This window comes from Euprymna scolopes, chromosome 5, assembly GCF_053919585.1.
Source record: "Euprymna scolopes isolate OS-2025 chromosome 5, ASM5391958v1, whole genome shotgun sequence".
Taxonomy (NCBI): Eukaryota; Metazoa; Mollusca; class Cephalopoda; order Sepiida; family Sepiolidae; genus Euprymna; species Euprymna scolopes.
In genome coordinates this window covers 159026175-159044379 of record NC_136486.1, presented here as the reverse complement: position 1 = coordinate 159044379, position 18205 = coordinate 159026175, and the positions used below count along the sequence as shown (strand labels likewise).

Below are 18205 nucleotides of genomic sequence, written 5' to 3'. Positions count from 1 at the left end.
TAACATCGTCAAAATATCTTGACAAGTTTCCTAAAAATATCCTTAAATATTACTTACTATGGATTATTTATCTAAAAATGTAGTTTTTCTTGAATAAAACAATGTTTAATTCTTTCACGTATATAACAGCATTTCTTCTATATTTAAATCGTTGCACATATTTATTTTTTGGCAAAATTGTATCCTTTAATTATCGCCTAATATGTTTCCACGGATATTTTCTACTTGTAAATTTATTTGATTATGTTATATTGCGTTCCAAAACATTAAACATTTATATTTTGTCAAAAACCACGTGCATCAATAAAACTCTCCATGCCGTCCAATAATTAACGCCAAACGTGTGAATATGGATATGATTGTAAGCTAGCAAATCATATAAAAAATAACAACTAATTTCATCAAAAACTTATACACCTATATTTAATATATATTTACGTATATTGCAACATGTTTATATTTTAACGCGCATCCTAATATATTAATCTAATATATTTACATATATTCTAAGACATCTCTATCTATACTATTACATAAAAGGAACCCCTATCTATACTATTATATAAAAGACATCTCTATCTATAATATTATATAACAAACATCTCTATCTATACTATTATATAAAATACATCTCTATCTATACTATTATATAAAAGACATATCTATCTATACTATTATATAAAAGACATCTCTATTTATACTACTATATAAAAGACATCTCTATCTATACTATTATATAAAAGACATCTCTATCTATACTATTATATAAAAGACATCTCTATCTATACTATTATATAAAAGACATCTCTATCTATACTATTATATAAAAGACATCTCTATGTATACTATTATATAAAAGACATCTCTATCTATACTATTATATAAAAGACATCTCTATTTATACTATTATATAAAAGACATCTCTATCTATACTATTATATAAAAGACATCTCTATCTATACTATTATATAAAAGACATCTCTATCTATACTATTATATAAAAGACATCTCTATCTATACTATTATATAAAAGACACCCCTATTTATACTATTATATAAAATACATCCCTATCTATACTATTATATAAATGACATTTCTATCTATACTATTATATAACATTCACTTTGCGTGTGCGATTGAGTCCCTTCCTTATATTCTCAAACTAATAAGCTTATCGTTTGAACATTTCACACAAAGCTCATATATATGTCTGGCAGTGTTCTTAAATATGTTCTCTACAGATATTCATTCGATATGTATCGAAAATAAAAAAAAAATCTTATCTTAAAATATTTTTTTTTCATAGATAAAAAGAAGAACTTTTAAAAAGGAATTTTTATATGTTACACCGGCAAAGGTGATAATAAAATAATTTCTTCATAAAGATAAAACAAAACAGAATTAATGATACCTTGATCTGTAGCTTTCTGGTAAAATATTCGACTATGAATCGAATTATCCCAGGTTTAATTCCGGGTGTACCTCATCATTTCATTTTATTTTTTCATTAATGAATTCAATTTACGATTAAAAAGTGGTACCATATAAAATCACCGCAAACCATTTTTCCTTTTCATATTTTAACACTAAACATTAATCAGAAGTGACTTTCCAGATATTGTCAAGCCCAAATATCAGCTGACGTGATATTGTAAAGAAACAATGACGTAATTGTTATGAACGACATTATCAATGTTATTTTTTTATTTTTTTTTCGAATTAATCCACCGGACTAATTATTCATCATAATATACAATAATCAATAGAGGATTGGTTATTTAATAATACGTACGCTACCTAGCTAAATAAAAATATCATGTTAAAGCGTATTGTACCACCGGGTAATGCCTGGCGTCCAGCTAGTTTATAAGGTTTCTATAGTTTCTAATACACATTTTAATACGTTAGAACTCATTTTAATACGTTTGTCTAACACATTTTACATTCATTCTTATACATTCATCTAATACATTTGACATACAATTTTAATAGATTTTACTGATACATGTACTTACGTCCTCGCCGTGGTTAGTCCCTCTTTCTGTAGATTGCGTATCATATATTGTTTCTGCTGATAAAGGCACATTTTGATGGATTTGTTAACATTTTCGAAACAATTAGCAGACACATTCATTAATCTGATCATTGCAATCAATCTGGAAAAAAATAAATGAAAAGATATATAACAGAAATACAAATTAGAAGTATTAATGATTTCATAATTAATAATATTTGATAATCTCATCGGTGAGACCACCAGCAGTGATCGTAATTTAAAAACTTTCTTCTAGCAATATTATTTTTTCTACAAGTGGTCACCACTTATCAAGGCCTGGAAGCCACTCGGGGATAACGGTTATTGCGTGTACAGTACATTAGTGTTGAGATTTGATAAAGTATTTTACTGAAGGGAGCGGTTTATCACGCATTTGTTTATGCTGGGCTTGAAGACATCCAGGTTATAGTCAGGTGGGAAACAGGCAAACGGAACAGAGTTCTCCAGGCGTGCACTTCTAAGAAAGAAGCTTTGTTCATGGAATATACGTTTTGGTTTCGGCACAGATAAAGAGTGGGGAAAATTTTTGACAGTGGTTTCAGCTAGACAGGTCTTTTTCGTGAAAGATTGGCGAGGGGGGACCAGGGATTGGAGCTCAGACGAGCAGTTGCCATGGAAGTAATGATAAAATAAAAACAGGCTCGCCACATATCTGCTGTGGGAAAGAGGTTGCAGGGAAGAGAAAAGGGCATCCCCCACTAAGCCACGAAGCCTATTTTGAACTCTGTCAAGGCAGGATAGGCTGTTTTTAGAAGCTCCTGCCCAGATGTGGCAGCAGTACTCCATCCTTTGACGTACTTGGCTTTTATATAGATAGAGAATTGCATGAGCAGTAAGATATCTTCTGGAGCGGTAAAAGGATCCTACCATTTTTTCCAGCGACCTTGGCAACAGACTTAATGTACGTGTTCCATTTCAGGTCAAGAGTAAAGGTCAAGCTCAGAAGCTTATCAAATTATCCTATGAAATAAAGAGATAATACCAAGCACTCGACGACATTCAGCCAAGTCAGGTTGAACCGGCTCCCTCCAAAGAGAATATCAAATCCACAAGCGGAGAAGTGTCGATGTTTTCCTACATACAGCGCTTGGTATTCGTAAATGGTCACTCTTATGGTACTGACTAGGCGTAACGTCACTTACTTCAGTGATCCAACGAGAACTGGTGCGTCAACGTAATTATGCCGACATATAGTTCAATACCTGAAGAATAAGATTGACAAGTCCGCACACCAGGGGCAGTGAACTTTAAATGCGAGAAAATATCAAAGCAGTCACGTCAGCATTCCATCGTTCAAGCTCCTTAGTTATTTTTGTTAATGGATATCGCATGAAGCCATTTGATATAAGGAGCTAAAAATTTCTTCTTCAAAGACGAGGTCAAAAACTAGTTAACGACCTGTACTAGATGAAGAGATAATGCAATTTATCTCCCTCTTACGGCGGTATGGTATGACACAAGGGTCGGAAAGTGTGATTGAAGAGCCAACGCCCGAGAGGAAAAGTACTCTGACCTGCAAATAATGACTGGGTAACCGCGTTGGCATTCCCCAATAGATGCGCCACAGGTTATTAGCAATACATTCACTCGTTTTAAAAAAGTAAAAGTATAGGTTGGTAGACCTCCTAGAAATGCACAACGCCAGCAACGTACCTATGTCAACGGGAAAACATTTCAGAAATAGCATGAACTGTTGATGTTGGTATCAAAAGAAAGAATTCTCGAAAGAACAGAACTGCTTCCCTCATTGTCAATATATATATATATATATATATATATATATATATATATATATATATATATATATATATCATGGCATACGAGTCTTATAAAATAGAGCCGATATCTGTAATCTTTTTCTTACACCAACTGACACCACAAGACAAAATGTCATTCTTTTTCCAACAAGATGGCACTACATGTCACACGACTCACAGATCACTGATAAAAGTTCATGACCTGTTTATGGAACAGATAACAATAAGCAACGGGTTATGACCACCACGTTCCCCGGACTTTCATAATGTGATTTTTATCTTTGGGGCATTTTAAAACAAAAAGTTTATGCAAATAATCCTTACAATCTAGACCAACTAAAGAACATTACCAACGCTATCAGGAGAATCACCTGAGAATATATACAGGCAGTATCTTCAAACGTTGTTTAACGTTCCCAGAAATGCATAGATGCAAACAGGAAGCACTATCAACAGCTTTTATAACACTACAGGTAGTTTAAACAATGCTACCGGTAATTTAAACAATAAAAGAATGTCCCTCCTCTCTACTACATTATGGGCTACTTTTAAGTGGGCTACCCTGTATAAGGCAAAAGCGAGTTACGTGTCTGCCGAAAATAAACCCAATGTCAACGTTTTACTCATTTTATGTATTGTTGTGAATATGGGCATTTTATCAGCTGTAGTTTGATAAAACCCATCTTTAAAAAAAGGCCGAAAGCATCTTAACGATCTTAGTTATAATCAAAAATATTCCTAAGTGTTGTCATAATTTCAAATTACCTTTTATTCTTATGTAATATTCTGCCCCCCTTCCTTTACATCATACGGGGATAATTCGCATTTATAAACTCAAAAGCATTATACAAAAATCAATAAACTAACTGTGATTACCATTAATTATTTTCAATATATCAACAATTTGTGAAAAAAATGAAGGGTAAGAAAGTGGATCTTCTACCACTGACTACTACCTCAGTTGTATAAAACAGCGCAGCTGGTACCGAAGCGGTCCGCCTAGTTTGACTGATTGTCGATGATATAACCTCGAATTGTATGATGTTCAAATAGAATTTACTGTTAAATGGAGCTCATATATCATCATCATTTTGTGACTGCAGCCAGGATGGTAAATTTCGGTAAACTCCTTTCATATGCTAATGTGAGTTTACTCCAGCAATACCATGTTACAAAACAAAAGGATTGAATTAATCTTCTACCTACATACAGTGATATGGAATTCCCAAATTGTCACCCATCTGATATTGACCAGGCTCATAATTGCTTAACTTCGGTGAGCTGACAAGAACCGATGTCTAAACGTGATTGTGTCGTGACATACTTTATATACGAAATGCCTTCAATAAATTTTAAGACTTTTGGCACGGGCATTTAAAATTGTCCTAAACTCTTGAAAGTGCAGTACTTTATTGCTGTAGATCTTATGAAATGACTGACCAACTTTTACGCTTTAACGTTCAAATGAACAGCTACAAGAGAAATTGAAATACACTTTGCTAAAACCTGATTATCATCCCTAGTGGATTTCAAAAATGCTATCTGGATGTGAGGACACTTCAAAAGAAACTTTGACAAATGCCATAGAAATGTATGAAATGCTTTGAACTATTTTTGGACCACTTTGCATGAACATAAGAGATTCAAGGAAGGCAGGGAGTTTTTGAAAGGTACCATGGATAAGGATCGTTGTGTATTTATAGAGACAATAAGTGCACAATTTGATGTTAACGTGTTAACTCTACCCCCCATTGTTCGCGAGGAATTGAAGATTCGGATGATTAGCGCAAATGCACCAGTCTACAAGTCCACCATTGCTACAGATTCTTTTACAGATGGCACCAAAACAGTTCCTTACCTTCCACATCTTCCAAACCTTGCCTCCCTGTGCCTTTTGGTTAATACTTAAGCTTAGGAAAAATCGTAGAGACTGTCGTTATAAAGCAATTAAGGAGTTGAAAAAGGCGGTGACGAGTGTCGTTGAGACGCTCAAACAAGAGGACATCCAGGGGGCCTTCCAGAAGTTGTTAAATCGGTACAACAAATGGATTGCAGGCGGAAAAAGTTACTTCAAACGAAACAATATTTTCCATCGTGGACTATTCAATAAAAGTTACCATACGAAAAAAATGTGGAAATTTCTTCTTTCCACTGCATTCTATTTCTATGTATATTTTATTTTCTATAATTCTCAAATGAAAATAAAGAGCATGCCGATACGACTGTCAGTATGTTTGCTTTTAGTCAGAAATTCTTATTTTCAAAATTAATACTGGCCATTCATACACACATTTCCATCGTGAGTAGAAAAAAACTGCTATTATCTTTGCTGTTACTATTTAGTTTTAACTTTATTCCTGCTGAATACATGTTTACTTTTTATTACATTTTTACTGCAAACAAGGCAAAGTGCCACTTTAATGTAGGGGGTTACTGTCTTGGACATAATTTGCAGGAATACTATGTAGGGAGTTGAGCAGCAAGATGTCTGTTTACATTACACTTGGACTTCAAGATATTTCAAAGTCTAGCAGTCCAAGGGAAGAAACTGAGGACCTCTACTTTGTAGGGGTTGAATTTTGCTGCTTGTCAGATTTTTCGGCGTATTTACGTCGAGGAGTAGAAGGACTTGTAGTTCGTTGAGGCACTTGCTATTAACATTTTTGTAAAACAGGCACAGATATACAAAATTCCGGCGATAAGACAGAGATTGAAGCCTAGCTGACAAGTTGCGACCTATTAGGTCGGCGATTCTCTTTTAAACCCTGTGTAGGAGTGAGAGACAGGTAGCAGATGCACTAACCCAAATGTGACAACAATTCCTCACACATGGGCGAATGGTGGCATTGTAGAGGTACCGAATACTCTCAGGTGTAGGTAACTGGCTAACACGATAGAAAGAGCCTACCTTCATTTTATCAGCCTTTACAATTCCAGCAGTGTATCTGTTCCAAGCCATGTTCGCTGTGAACATTAAGTCGAGGAATTTGAACAAAATACTTTCAGGTAATGTATCATTAGCATGGCCATTGGATTATTCAGACTACTGCTTTTAACTAAATTAAAAAAATCCTTCACCAGTTCTGCTTAATCTCCATGACAATGCGAGTAATAGTATTATAAAATAATTCAAACTTACGCTGTCTTGGGGTCTTTTGATAAGACATCTTGATTCTCCTTGAATTTCTTCCCTAAGCACATATACACCAATGGATATTTTTCCATCGTTAGTTCGCATGTTTTTAACATGAGGATGGAACTTCTGAAAATATCAAATTAAAATAAGTAAATACATAAACAAGTGATATTTGCCCCGAAATAAAATTTCTAATAATTAGTTTATATAAAAATGGTTCCATGAATGAAAGAGGCTTCCCTAAAACCATCACATGCTTAATATATATTATCTTTATTCCTATGGCCTTAGGTATATGTCTATATAATTGTATGTAGAGTACAACTTTCTAAACTTATACACCGGTAAATTTTGAGAAACACAGGGCAGTCAGTCGTAATATAGTTTTATACAAAAGTCAAATACTGTGCAAAACCTTTCGTGAAAAATTAGATCTTTCTGATGATTGTAAAATATTGAAACTTGTTATGAGAGCTGAATAATTACATAATTATCGAATTTCCCTTTCTTTGACAAGCTAATTATAAAACTCTTCAATGTCTTAACATGTCGGCACATCGTATTTGAAAATTCAAATATTTTAGATTTGCATAAAGTGTTTTACAAAATAATTGTATGTTTCTGTTTAGAGCACTCTTGAATCATGCTACTTGACTTTCGCATTTTAAACTTTATATTCAAGCCATTATATTTAAAAATAAGTTTATAAACACAACAATTGGTTCTCTACAGTTCAATATAGACTACAATGTATAGTAGACCTTCACTTCGTTGAGGCACGTGAAGCTTATTCCCGGTGCATCACGATGGGTCACCAACTAGAGCAGGCTATTAAACGATTTGATTGAAAAATGGCCGATTTCACCGATTTCGATGAAAATAAAATATAGAAGTGGCAAACATTCGTTGAACATCATATACTCCTGAGAAATGTCGAGTTTCCCTGTTTGGTGGATTTTCATAATTTCATCAAGGCAATTTTGAAGGAAGCACTAATTTAATATTCGTTACTAAAAGTAAATACAAAATAGAGGTCTTGGAGAATATCTACGTTAGTTTAAAGCAACCTTTATTTTCAAACAGATGTTGTGTACCTCTCAAGTTCATACATGATCAATCTCTAACATATTCCACTATATGTGTGTATATCAGTTCGGTATTGTCCTGTCGTAAAATAAGCTTAAATATGATATTTGATTTTATGCAGACATCGTATTTTTTTTTATCATAAAACCAATTCTATATTAGTTTATAGTGTGCCTAATATATAGTAGTGATTTCAAAAGTTAAAAAAAAAACAGTTGGGTCCCATCAGCTAGAATCGAAATCAAAACATTTAATGCTCAAGCCTGATTCGTAACCGTTTGACCTATTAACAGAGGGATAAGAACACATTTAAAAATAAGCCATATTAACGTATAAATATTTATTCACACAGGCATAGAAGTAGGAGGTTTCATTATTCCAGTCCAGTTAAATTTTACTTCACTTCTCAATATTTCGCAACTATTTTTACCGGCTAAAAATTACATCGAATTTATTCGACATGACTAAATCCTATATATATGGCGATTTTAGTTTGGACGAGGCCCTTGCGCCCACACAAATAGACATGGTCACTTTCATATATATATATATATATATATATATATATATATATCTATGGTTTTATATATATATATAAATATATATACATATATATACGCATATACATATATACACCTATACATATATATACATACATACACACATGCACACACACACATATATATATATTTTATATTTTGTTTGCAGAAAGTTTTAGGTTAGATAAGTCATTGGTACCGTCGATTACAAACCCGTTTTAGATACGCATATCAAGCGCTCTTCAGCAAATACTCATTTTATCATCATCAGAAGAAAACTTGATACGGGTATCTAACGCGTTCCTTAATTATCATGAGTATTGGTTGAAGAAAGATTGATATGAATATCTAAAACCGTCCATAATGATCGAGTTTTAAATCGCCGGTACCAATGACTTATCTAAAACTTTCTGTAAACAAAGTATAAATAATACGCTCTTATTTTCAGATTTTCCTCATAACTGGTACTCTGCTGGAGTTCTTTTTCCAAAAAACTCTCTCTCTCTCTCTCTCTCTCTCTCTCTATATATATATATATATATATGTATCTATATATATATATATATATATATATATACATGCGCGTGTTATAGTACTTATTTATCATAATTAATACGCTGTCATACACAATGTAGAAACTATACATTAATAGAATTGCGCGTAATATGAAATGAATCCACTCATCTAATAAGATACTATAAAACTTAATAATGAAAGCTCGCTTTGCAAAGGTGCATGCAAATTTGTAAACTTTTATGAAGTCACTTTCATAGCTATAACTGAGCATATAATACAGTTCGTTTTAATAATTATAAAATAAAAAAATCTAAAGTTTTAATATCAATGTCAGTGCAACAAAAAATGCAACTTAATATATGTACATACTTTAAAAACTGAGAGATGTATTTAATTCACACTCATCATTTTCCATTCTGTTTTTTTCTGAAGTACGTCTTACACGTGTTTCGTTTAAGAGATGGATTTACTTAAGAACTACTCTGAAACACATGTGTTTTCCTAAAATTTGTTAGAAAGCTTTTTTTTTAATAAAACTAGACTACCCACGACCCGTTGAGTCAGTAGATATTATAGCTATCTATAGAATAGCGAGTATACATAATTAACGTATGAAAGTGCGAGTGAGTATACAGAATTAGTGTATAAACGCGCACCAATTAAATGCGCGCGCGAAAACAAATGTGGCGACCAGTAAAAACTATGAAATTTCGCGCGCTCACGCAAAAAATGAACGCACGCGCGCCGGAAACAAACATGGTGACCAGTGAAGATAATATGGAATACATTGGATAATAAAGATCTTAAAATTATTGTCCTTTGATTAAATATAAAATCCTTTATATAAAAGGCGTGTAATCCGTTGAAAAATTGAAAAAAAAAAAATGAAAATAAAAAAATAAAAGGAGGCAGTGCGCATTGTTCAAGTCCACCCTATCTTTGTGTGTGTGCGTGTGTGTGTGTGTGTGTGTGTGTGTGTGTGTGTGTGTGTGTGTGTGTGTGTATGTTAACAGCCTTACAAATATCAAAAATTATCATTTAATTTAACGGTGGGACTTTTTCATAGCAAATCGTTTTGAAGTGTTTCTTTGTATTTTTAAAATGTTTATAACTTATGACGTCACTCCATCCTCAGCTCCACCCATTTCCACTTTCTGCCTCCAACCCCGCCACTAACCGTGAAAAAACGATACTCTCTACGTCACCAAGACGTGGGGTCTTATTTAACGTTAAAATTATATGGGAAAGTGATCCCCCTTGCTGACGTGTTGAAATTACAAAAAAGATTCATTTATCATATTATCTTTAAAGACCGTTGAAACGTATTAGGTAAAACGTAGATTTTAATTTATTTTTAGGAGGTAAACTATGCTCGGCTAGGTCGTAAAAAAGAAATATGTTTTTAAAATATGTAAATAAATTTAGTAGTTTTTTTTTTACATTAGAAAAAATATATTTGCTTTGTTTTTTTGTTTTTGTTTTGTTTGAATACAATTCCAACTTGCAATGAAAAATACAAATGAAATAATAAAAAATAAATAATTCTGAACAGAGAAAACGTAGTTTTTAAAACATTTTCTAGTTCTAATCCATCAAAACCGGTAAACAAAATATTTTTAACAATATATAGATGCCCCTGAACGCTCAATGTTTTTTTCTTTTCGTCTTTTTCAACAATTTATGCGGATTATTGGACACTACGTACCGGATTATAAAACAAATGTAACATAAACAATTCTTCCATGCAACGTTCTAGTAAATCGATCCCCCATTTTCAGAACTTATACATTCCTGATTTGATATTAGCTCCTTCACCCCCCGCCATTATTATTTTGTTTTATTGTTTTCGCGACTTTTAACTTTGAAAAAATTCTGTCTCCCCCTGTCATTATTCTTAATTTATTTATTTACGACTTTTTAAAAGATGTTTTTGCATTTAACGGCTTGAGCTATTTTTTTTTTAAGAAACACTAGACTACTCGCTGGCACTTAAACGGTAAGATGAAAAATATTCAAAGTAAAAAGTGATTTTAAGCTTATATGGCCTTTTATTGTCTTGAGAAAACAGTTCTTTTTAAATGATGAGTGAAGAAAATAAAGCTCAGGAATCTTCTAGAGCACTACCACAAGCACTATTTTGAATTTATTTGGCCATACTAAAAGCACAACTAAACCCAAGTTTTTAGTTACCTCCTTCAAAAGAAAATATTTTTAAGTAAGGCCTGAAAAAAGACATCGTCAGAATCCACAAGACCGCTACTAAAAGCAGTAAATATGCTTATAGATATGATTATAGTTATATATTGTATATTAATATTTAAATCAGTTTTTTTTATTCAAGGGCGTAAAGCTACATTTATTTGTAAGGAGACCAGGTTAAAAAAGGTAAAAAAAACTACGTTGACCTTTTGTATTCTTTGAATAGCAGCAGTGGTTTTTAATATAAGACTTGAAACAGGACAGCCATGAAATTGGCAAACAGACTAATCTTTTGAAACCAGAATATAAAATTAAGTGAAATTACAAAAAAAATTTCGTAATTTCACTTAATTTTATTATTTTTATTTTGCTTATTTACTGTATTTAATTTTATCATTATCTATTTATAGACTCCATTTTATCACCTCCTATTCTTATTTTTAGACACCATCTTTTAAGTTACTACGCTATTTTATCACAATTCAATTATCTCTAATTATAAAAAAAAAACAAACAAAAAAACTTCCTTCGTAATCTCGTCTCATTTTATTTACTTATTATATCACCGCTATATTTTCAGACGCAATTTTTAAAAATCTCTCCGATATTTTAACTTTTAGACGAAATCCACCACACTAGTTTACTCTAATTTATTTTTTCTCATAAAATGTATATATATGTATATATGACATCTAATTTACATAAGGAAAACACGTTGCTCTCCCTCATCATTATATATAGCCCCAATCCTCCGACTCTCTCGTTAATGAGCATCTCTCTTGAAGAAGCCCGCATAAATCGGGCGAATCGTTGAGAATTCAGGTCCTTCCATCTCCATTTTATTTCACATATATATACTATAGTATAATCATATAAATATTATTATCAACAATTTAAGACAATTTCAATTACTGGAAGGATGTCATAATAAGACATTTATGACAAATTCATTATGTCGTTAATGTCTTATTATGACATCCTCCATGTAATTGAAATTGTCTTAAAATGCTGATAATAATATTTATATGATTATACTATAGTATATATATATATATATATATATATATATATATTATATAAACGTATATATATATTATATAAACGTATATATATATATATATATATATATATATATACATGCATTGAAATTGTCTTAAAATGTTGATTATAATAGTTATATGATTATACTATAGTATATATAGTGTATAGTATTATACTAGCAGTAATTTGTAAGTAACTCAAAATTTCAATATGTATATATATATATGTATATATGCATGTATATATATATATACGTTTATATGTATATATATATATATATATATATATATATATATATATATATATATATATATATACAAATGAGTGTGTCAAACATACCTGTTGATATATTGTATAATATTTCTTGTGGCAACATCAAAGTGAAATGGATTTATACTGGATTTGCACCTAGAAAAAAGATACAAGAAAAATAACTTCTGTGAATAGGAATTCTAGGCAATAATTATTTGGATAACTGGAAGAGAATGTTTTTAGCAAATGAACATAACTTTGATACACATAATAAATTTCTCAAAAATATGCGGTCATTTTATTTGTTGAACATTGTGTTTAGATCGAGAACATCAGGACGAAAAGGATTTAAGATTTTCATCGATTTCTGCTTTCGAGGAGAATTTGACCCTTAAAATGCTTGATCTTTTTCTCATCAGATCTTTTTGGGGGTTCATATGTTGGACTTTTTAGACATAGTCTTTTCTAGATATTTTTTTATGTCTACACCTTTACTATATAGAGCACTCTTGTCATATTGGGCTGTTTAATCTGTCGAATTTGAATAGTCTTGATGAGGCTCATAAACGTTCTGTAATTTGATTGGTTTAACCATTTCTTCTACTATGCTGTCACTCTTTCACATACTTTAGTTGCTAGTCCTAACCTTATCTATAAATGTTATCATGGCATGTGTTCTGGAGAATTGTTTTAGCTATTTCCTGCTTCTTTTGTTACATATTGTGGGTCTAGTGGCCTCCATCAATTAACTGTTTTGATATCTCATTGAAATAAAGATTCCTATTCCAGTAGCTTTTTAAAACATTTTTTCAAGAACTGCAGTCTACTTGTAATTCTTGTATGTATAATCATGGTCTTTTTAACACTCTTGTCAATAGGCATTTCTAGTTTGTCGTTCATCTTAGCTTATTACATCAATTAATTTCAAACCTTTTCTGGAGAGATTACTATTTATATAAATAAATGTTAAGCTAATTAGTTCTAACATAATATTCTCATAATTATGTCTTTATAATAATTATGTGATATATCATGTTTCCATCATGCCCTTGTTCATTATGACGTCCAAGAGGATCATCCCACTAATAAAAATGTTTATTGTATCAATGCATTTATTTGTAGGAGAGTGTTGTTAACTGTTTTAATAGATTTAGATTAATAATATAAAAGGTTGAGTCAAAACTTACAAAGTTAAAGTGAAAATGGTGTCAAATATAAAAATTCCGACACTTTCGAAAATACCATCACTTGTTCATAGTTCCCCATAAACAAATTTTTATAAAATAGATTAATGTCATATTTGTTAATTCCTCAGCTGAGAATTGATGATGCGGTTTGTTTCTATTATTTCAACTGCTGTTCTGATATGGGTGTTATTTCCACACTGTTTAGAACAATATAACCGCCAACCATTTTTGAAGTGTATCTCGTCGAACTCGAAAACCTTTGTGTCGAAGTCTCTGGAAGAGTTATCTTTTCATAATAATTTTCTTTCTTCTTTATAATTGTGATCTTTCGTAGGCGTGTTTTTTATGCGTTTGTTAAGCGTCGGTTAGGATATCATTATTTTCTTTTCTCCAGTCATATGCATTCCTCTGAGAGGACAACTTTTCTAACACAGTTACTTCTAATTTTTTTAAGGGTGCAGGCCCAGCTGGCTCTGTTTACGTATGCAGTGATTTAGCGTCTTTTCCCTTAGCCACACAGTTTCTACATATTCCCGGACCTTGATTATAATGTGTGTTTATATAAGTGCTTCTTATCACGCGTGTTTGTGTAGGATCCTGTCGTATTTTTACAGTGTCATATTTTTAGCTATGTTCGAGTTTTCTCGTCGGTAATTTTTACTCTTAATTATTTTTCATTATATGGTATTGTCCATTAACCAACTTTCAAACCTCCAAATCTCCGTTACTTATTTGAGCAAGACAATTCCCTCCGATACTACAGGGTGACCCCCAAAAAACGGGACCGACTCTAATTAGCCTCATTTCTTAGTGTTTTGTCCGAATGAAATGAAACTTTAGTCATAACTAGTTTATTATATTCAAAACATCACATCAAAACACTAGGGTCTTTGGCCTTTTTTTCTCCGTTCTACAGCATATGTTCTAGATGGCCTCCATTTAGCTTTTGTTTTTTTTGGTCACCCTGTATTAATATATTTTTTTATTATGAGGATTGCTTACTCATTCCGTTACCAGAAATTGTCCACAAGAGGTTGTGTTCCCTGAAGTCCGAGTTGCAACAAGTATTCTCAGATTTTTTACTACTCTTCACCTCTCCGATAAGCTTTACAAATCTACTTGCGTTATCTCAACAGCCGCTTGCCATTGACTTCTTGCTGCCAACAACCATTGGCCTTCAATTTAATTTGCGTGGTAACAAGCCTCCCAAAAATGTAAGTACTCTGCACACTTATTTAGTTCAAGTCTGGTTAATGTTGTCTCTACCTAGTTTTGCATCGTCACTGACCCTTCACGACTAATTGATGTTAAGCCAGTCTATGTCGACACATAATAATCAAGTTAGGTATGCGCATGCGTTTATATATGTATATCTATAAGATTCACTCCAAAACATTTTCCTCAATTAATTATGAATTTTAGAACAGAGCTGATTGGTGTAATAGTGAGAAATGTATGTTATGATTAATTCAATTTAGTTTCATGCAGCAAGGTTAGGTGAAAACATTTCGTAAAGATTCAGATTACTGTTATTTGTATAAGATTTCAACAATACATACTATGAATCCATTAATAAATATTCCTAAAACTTCAGTATCTTTGGATTATTCTAAACGTTTTCCTGTGGTATAACTTTTCATTTTGAAAATTAAAACGTTTCAGATTTGCTTTAACTTTGATCTCTAGAAATTAAAGTCTCTGAATGTAAAATTCTCCTTACAATCATTTTAAACTTGGGCCTTAAATTTTAGATATTTTCATACGCCATCTGATAGATGTATATTTAGAGTAGAATATGGATTGTAGGCATGAAATGCTAACAGTATATTATAATTTTAATATTTGTAATGAGTAAAGCTAGCATAACAGAATATTATTTTCATTGTTTTGACTCTCGAGTTGATATCTGATTATATAGAGTGATTTAGTTCTCGGTTGATTGTGTCTAACTGGTCCCCCCTCGCCAATCTTTCACGAAAAACACCCGTCTAGCTGAATCCACTGTGAAAAATTTCCCCCACTCTTTATCTGTGCCTGAATCAAAACGTGGATTCCATGAACAAAGCTTCTTTCTTAGAACTGCACGCCTGTGGAACTCTGTTCTGTCTGCCTGCTTCCCACCGGACTACAACTTGGATGTCTTCAAGTCCAACATTAACAAATTTCTAATGAACCGCCCCTTAAGTAAACACTTCATCAAATCTCCACACTAACGTAATGTACTTGCAATAACCCTTATCCCTGAGTGGCTTCCGGGCCTTGGTAAGTGGTGATTAATGTGTAAAAAAAAACTGTTTCAGATATATAATCGAAAGTCAAAACAATGACAAGAATATGCTGCTGTCATAGGCCTAGTAATGAGATATAAACTTGAAGAAACAGTTTTATTCGGGTTATATATTTTACCCGGTTAGCAACAGTTGCTACCTAATATATATATATATATATATATATATATATATATATATATATATATATATATATATATATATATATTAGGTATATATATATATATATATATATATAAATGAATATATATATTTATTACCGTTTTATCTGTTTAGTTACATATGTTTCGGATGTTGGAGCATATTTACGACCCAGCAGCCTCGTCAGACCTTGCAGAAATTATTGTTATTATTTGGAAGAAGGGTTTTAGGGGAAATACGAAAAAAAAGAGGGGGGATAAGAGATAATAAGAGTAGGGATACGGGTATCAACAATAATGAAGTTTTGAAGGTTAAAATACATTAAATTGTAGTGTGTGGGAGGTAGCAGATTCAGATAGGCGTGGTTGGAGATATATGGATATAGGGAGGGAGAGAGGGATGTAAAAAGGGGGTGTAAGGAGAGAAGGGGGAAGGACCTTCAATTTTAGGTTTTAAGATTTGGCTGCTTTTGGTTGTTTATGCCGGTTGTTTATGATATAATAATAATAATAATAATAATAATAATAATAATAATAATAATAATAATATTGCAGATTAAGTATGAAATAAGTTGGTAATATATATATATACATATATATATATATTTAGTGGAAATGGTAATTAATAAAAACTGAAGCAAGTGCTCAATACTGTTGTAGAGCAAATATGCGTTTTATTTTTTATTACCGTATCTTTCTGTTAAGTTACATTATTCTTTCAGCTACACGGCCGTGTTTTTTGGCCGTCTGTAGCTTCCTCAGACTTTTACAGAAATGTTCGCTATTGGGGATTAAAGAGTGAAAGAGTGAATGAGGTCAGGGGGATGCGAGGAGGGCGGCAGAAAGAGAGGAATGGAACAAGGGGGAAGGTGGGAGGGGGCGCTTGGTATGTCGGTAATGTATTAGTTTTGGGGTCTAAGGAACTTGTGGGGGAGGGTCTGGGAAGTTCATTTCTGGTGTGGCTGAGGGCATAGGGAAACATAGAAGGGAAGGGGAATATGTAGGGGTGGGAGGAGGGTGGGTTACTTTAAAATTCGAGTCTTAGTCACATCCACACACGCATAGACAGGTACGTGCACATATACATCGGTACCCCATGTACATACGGACGCCCACGTGGATGTACACGTGCATGCATACATACACATACACACCCAGTTATACAGACAGTTATTGGTATAGACACCTTTGTATGCGTGTGTGGATGTGAAGTATATGTGCCCGCTGCATGCTGTCCACATAGTGTGTGAGAGCGTGCAGCTGTGTATATATGTCGATGCATGTGTTCACAAGTATTGGTATCTGTATGTACGCGTGCGCTTGCATGTATGCGTGGGATGCAAGTATGCCTGAATCAATATGCGCATATGGGCCCGTATAATCGCCTCCTTAGGGGCAGGGGCGTCGATGTGTGTATGTATCTGTGTATGAGCGCATCCATGCCTACGCATGCGTACCCAATTTTAGCACCTTAAAGATAATTTGACGTAAGCGAGAGCAACGCGGGTGTCTATGCCTGCAGGCGCACGTATGTGCATATATTTGCACGCCAGGGCGGGGATGTATGTGTACCTGTGACCGTTTCTTCTAAGTATATATGTGTGTACGTGCGCATGTGTTTACCCGTGCCCGCGACCGCTAGCTTACCCTCTCCAAACAATTAACAACAAAATAAAAACTAAAAATAAATAAACCGAATCATAGCCCCCCCGCCTCCAAACAAAAGCGAACACCCAACAGGTCAAGACAGAAATCATCTCATCAACGACACGCATAAAAACTTTAACATTAAGACTCGAATTTTAAAGTAAACCACCTCCGCCCACCCCACATATTCCCCTTCCCCTCCATGTTTCCCTATGCCCTCAGCCACACCAGAAATGAACTTCCCAGACCCTCCCCCACAAGTTCCTTAAACTTCAAAACTAATACATTACCGACATACTAAGCGCCCTCCAACCTTCCCCCTTGTTCCCTTCCTCTCTTTCTTCCGCCCTTCTCGCTCCC

At 33.1% G+C, this 18205-nt stretch overlaps 1 protein-coding gene across 1 annotated transcript in view; it reads right to left on the bottom strand.

Moving 5' to 3' along the window:
- Positions 1 to 18205, bottom strand: part of LOC145277021 (uncharacterized) — a 134347-nt gene that overhangs the window by 43116 nt on the left and 73026 nt on the right. The window contains exons 8-10 of the mRNA XM_080128625.1: positions 12671 to 12739; positions 6954 to 7076; positions 2017 to 2157 (exon numbers count right to left, since the gene is read on the bottom strand). Coding sequence (XP_079984751.1) covers positions 2017 to 2157; positions 6954 to 7076; positions 12671 to 12739 — 333 coding nt within the window. The remainder of the gene's footprint in view (positions 1 to 2016; positions 2158 to 6953; positions 7077 to 12670; positions 12740 to 18205) is intronic.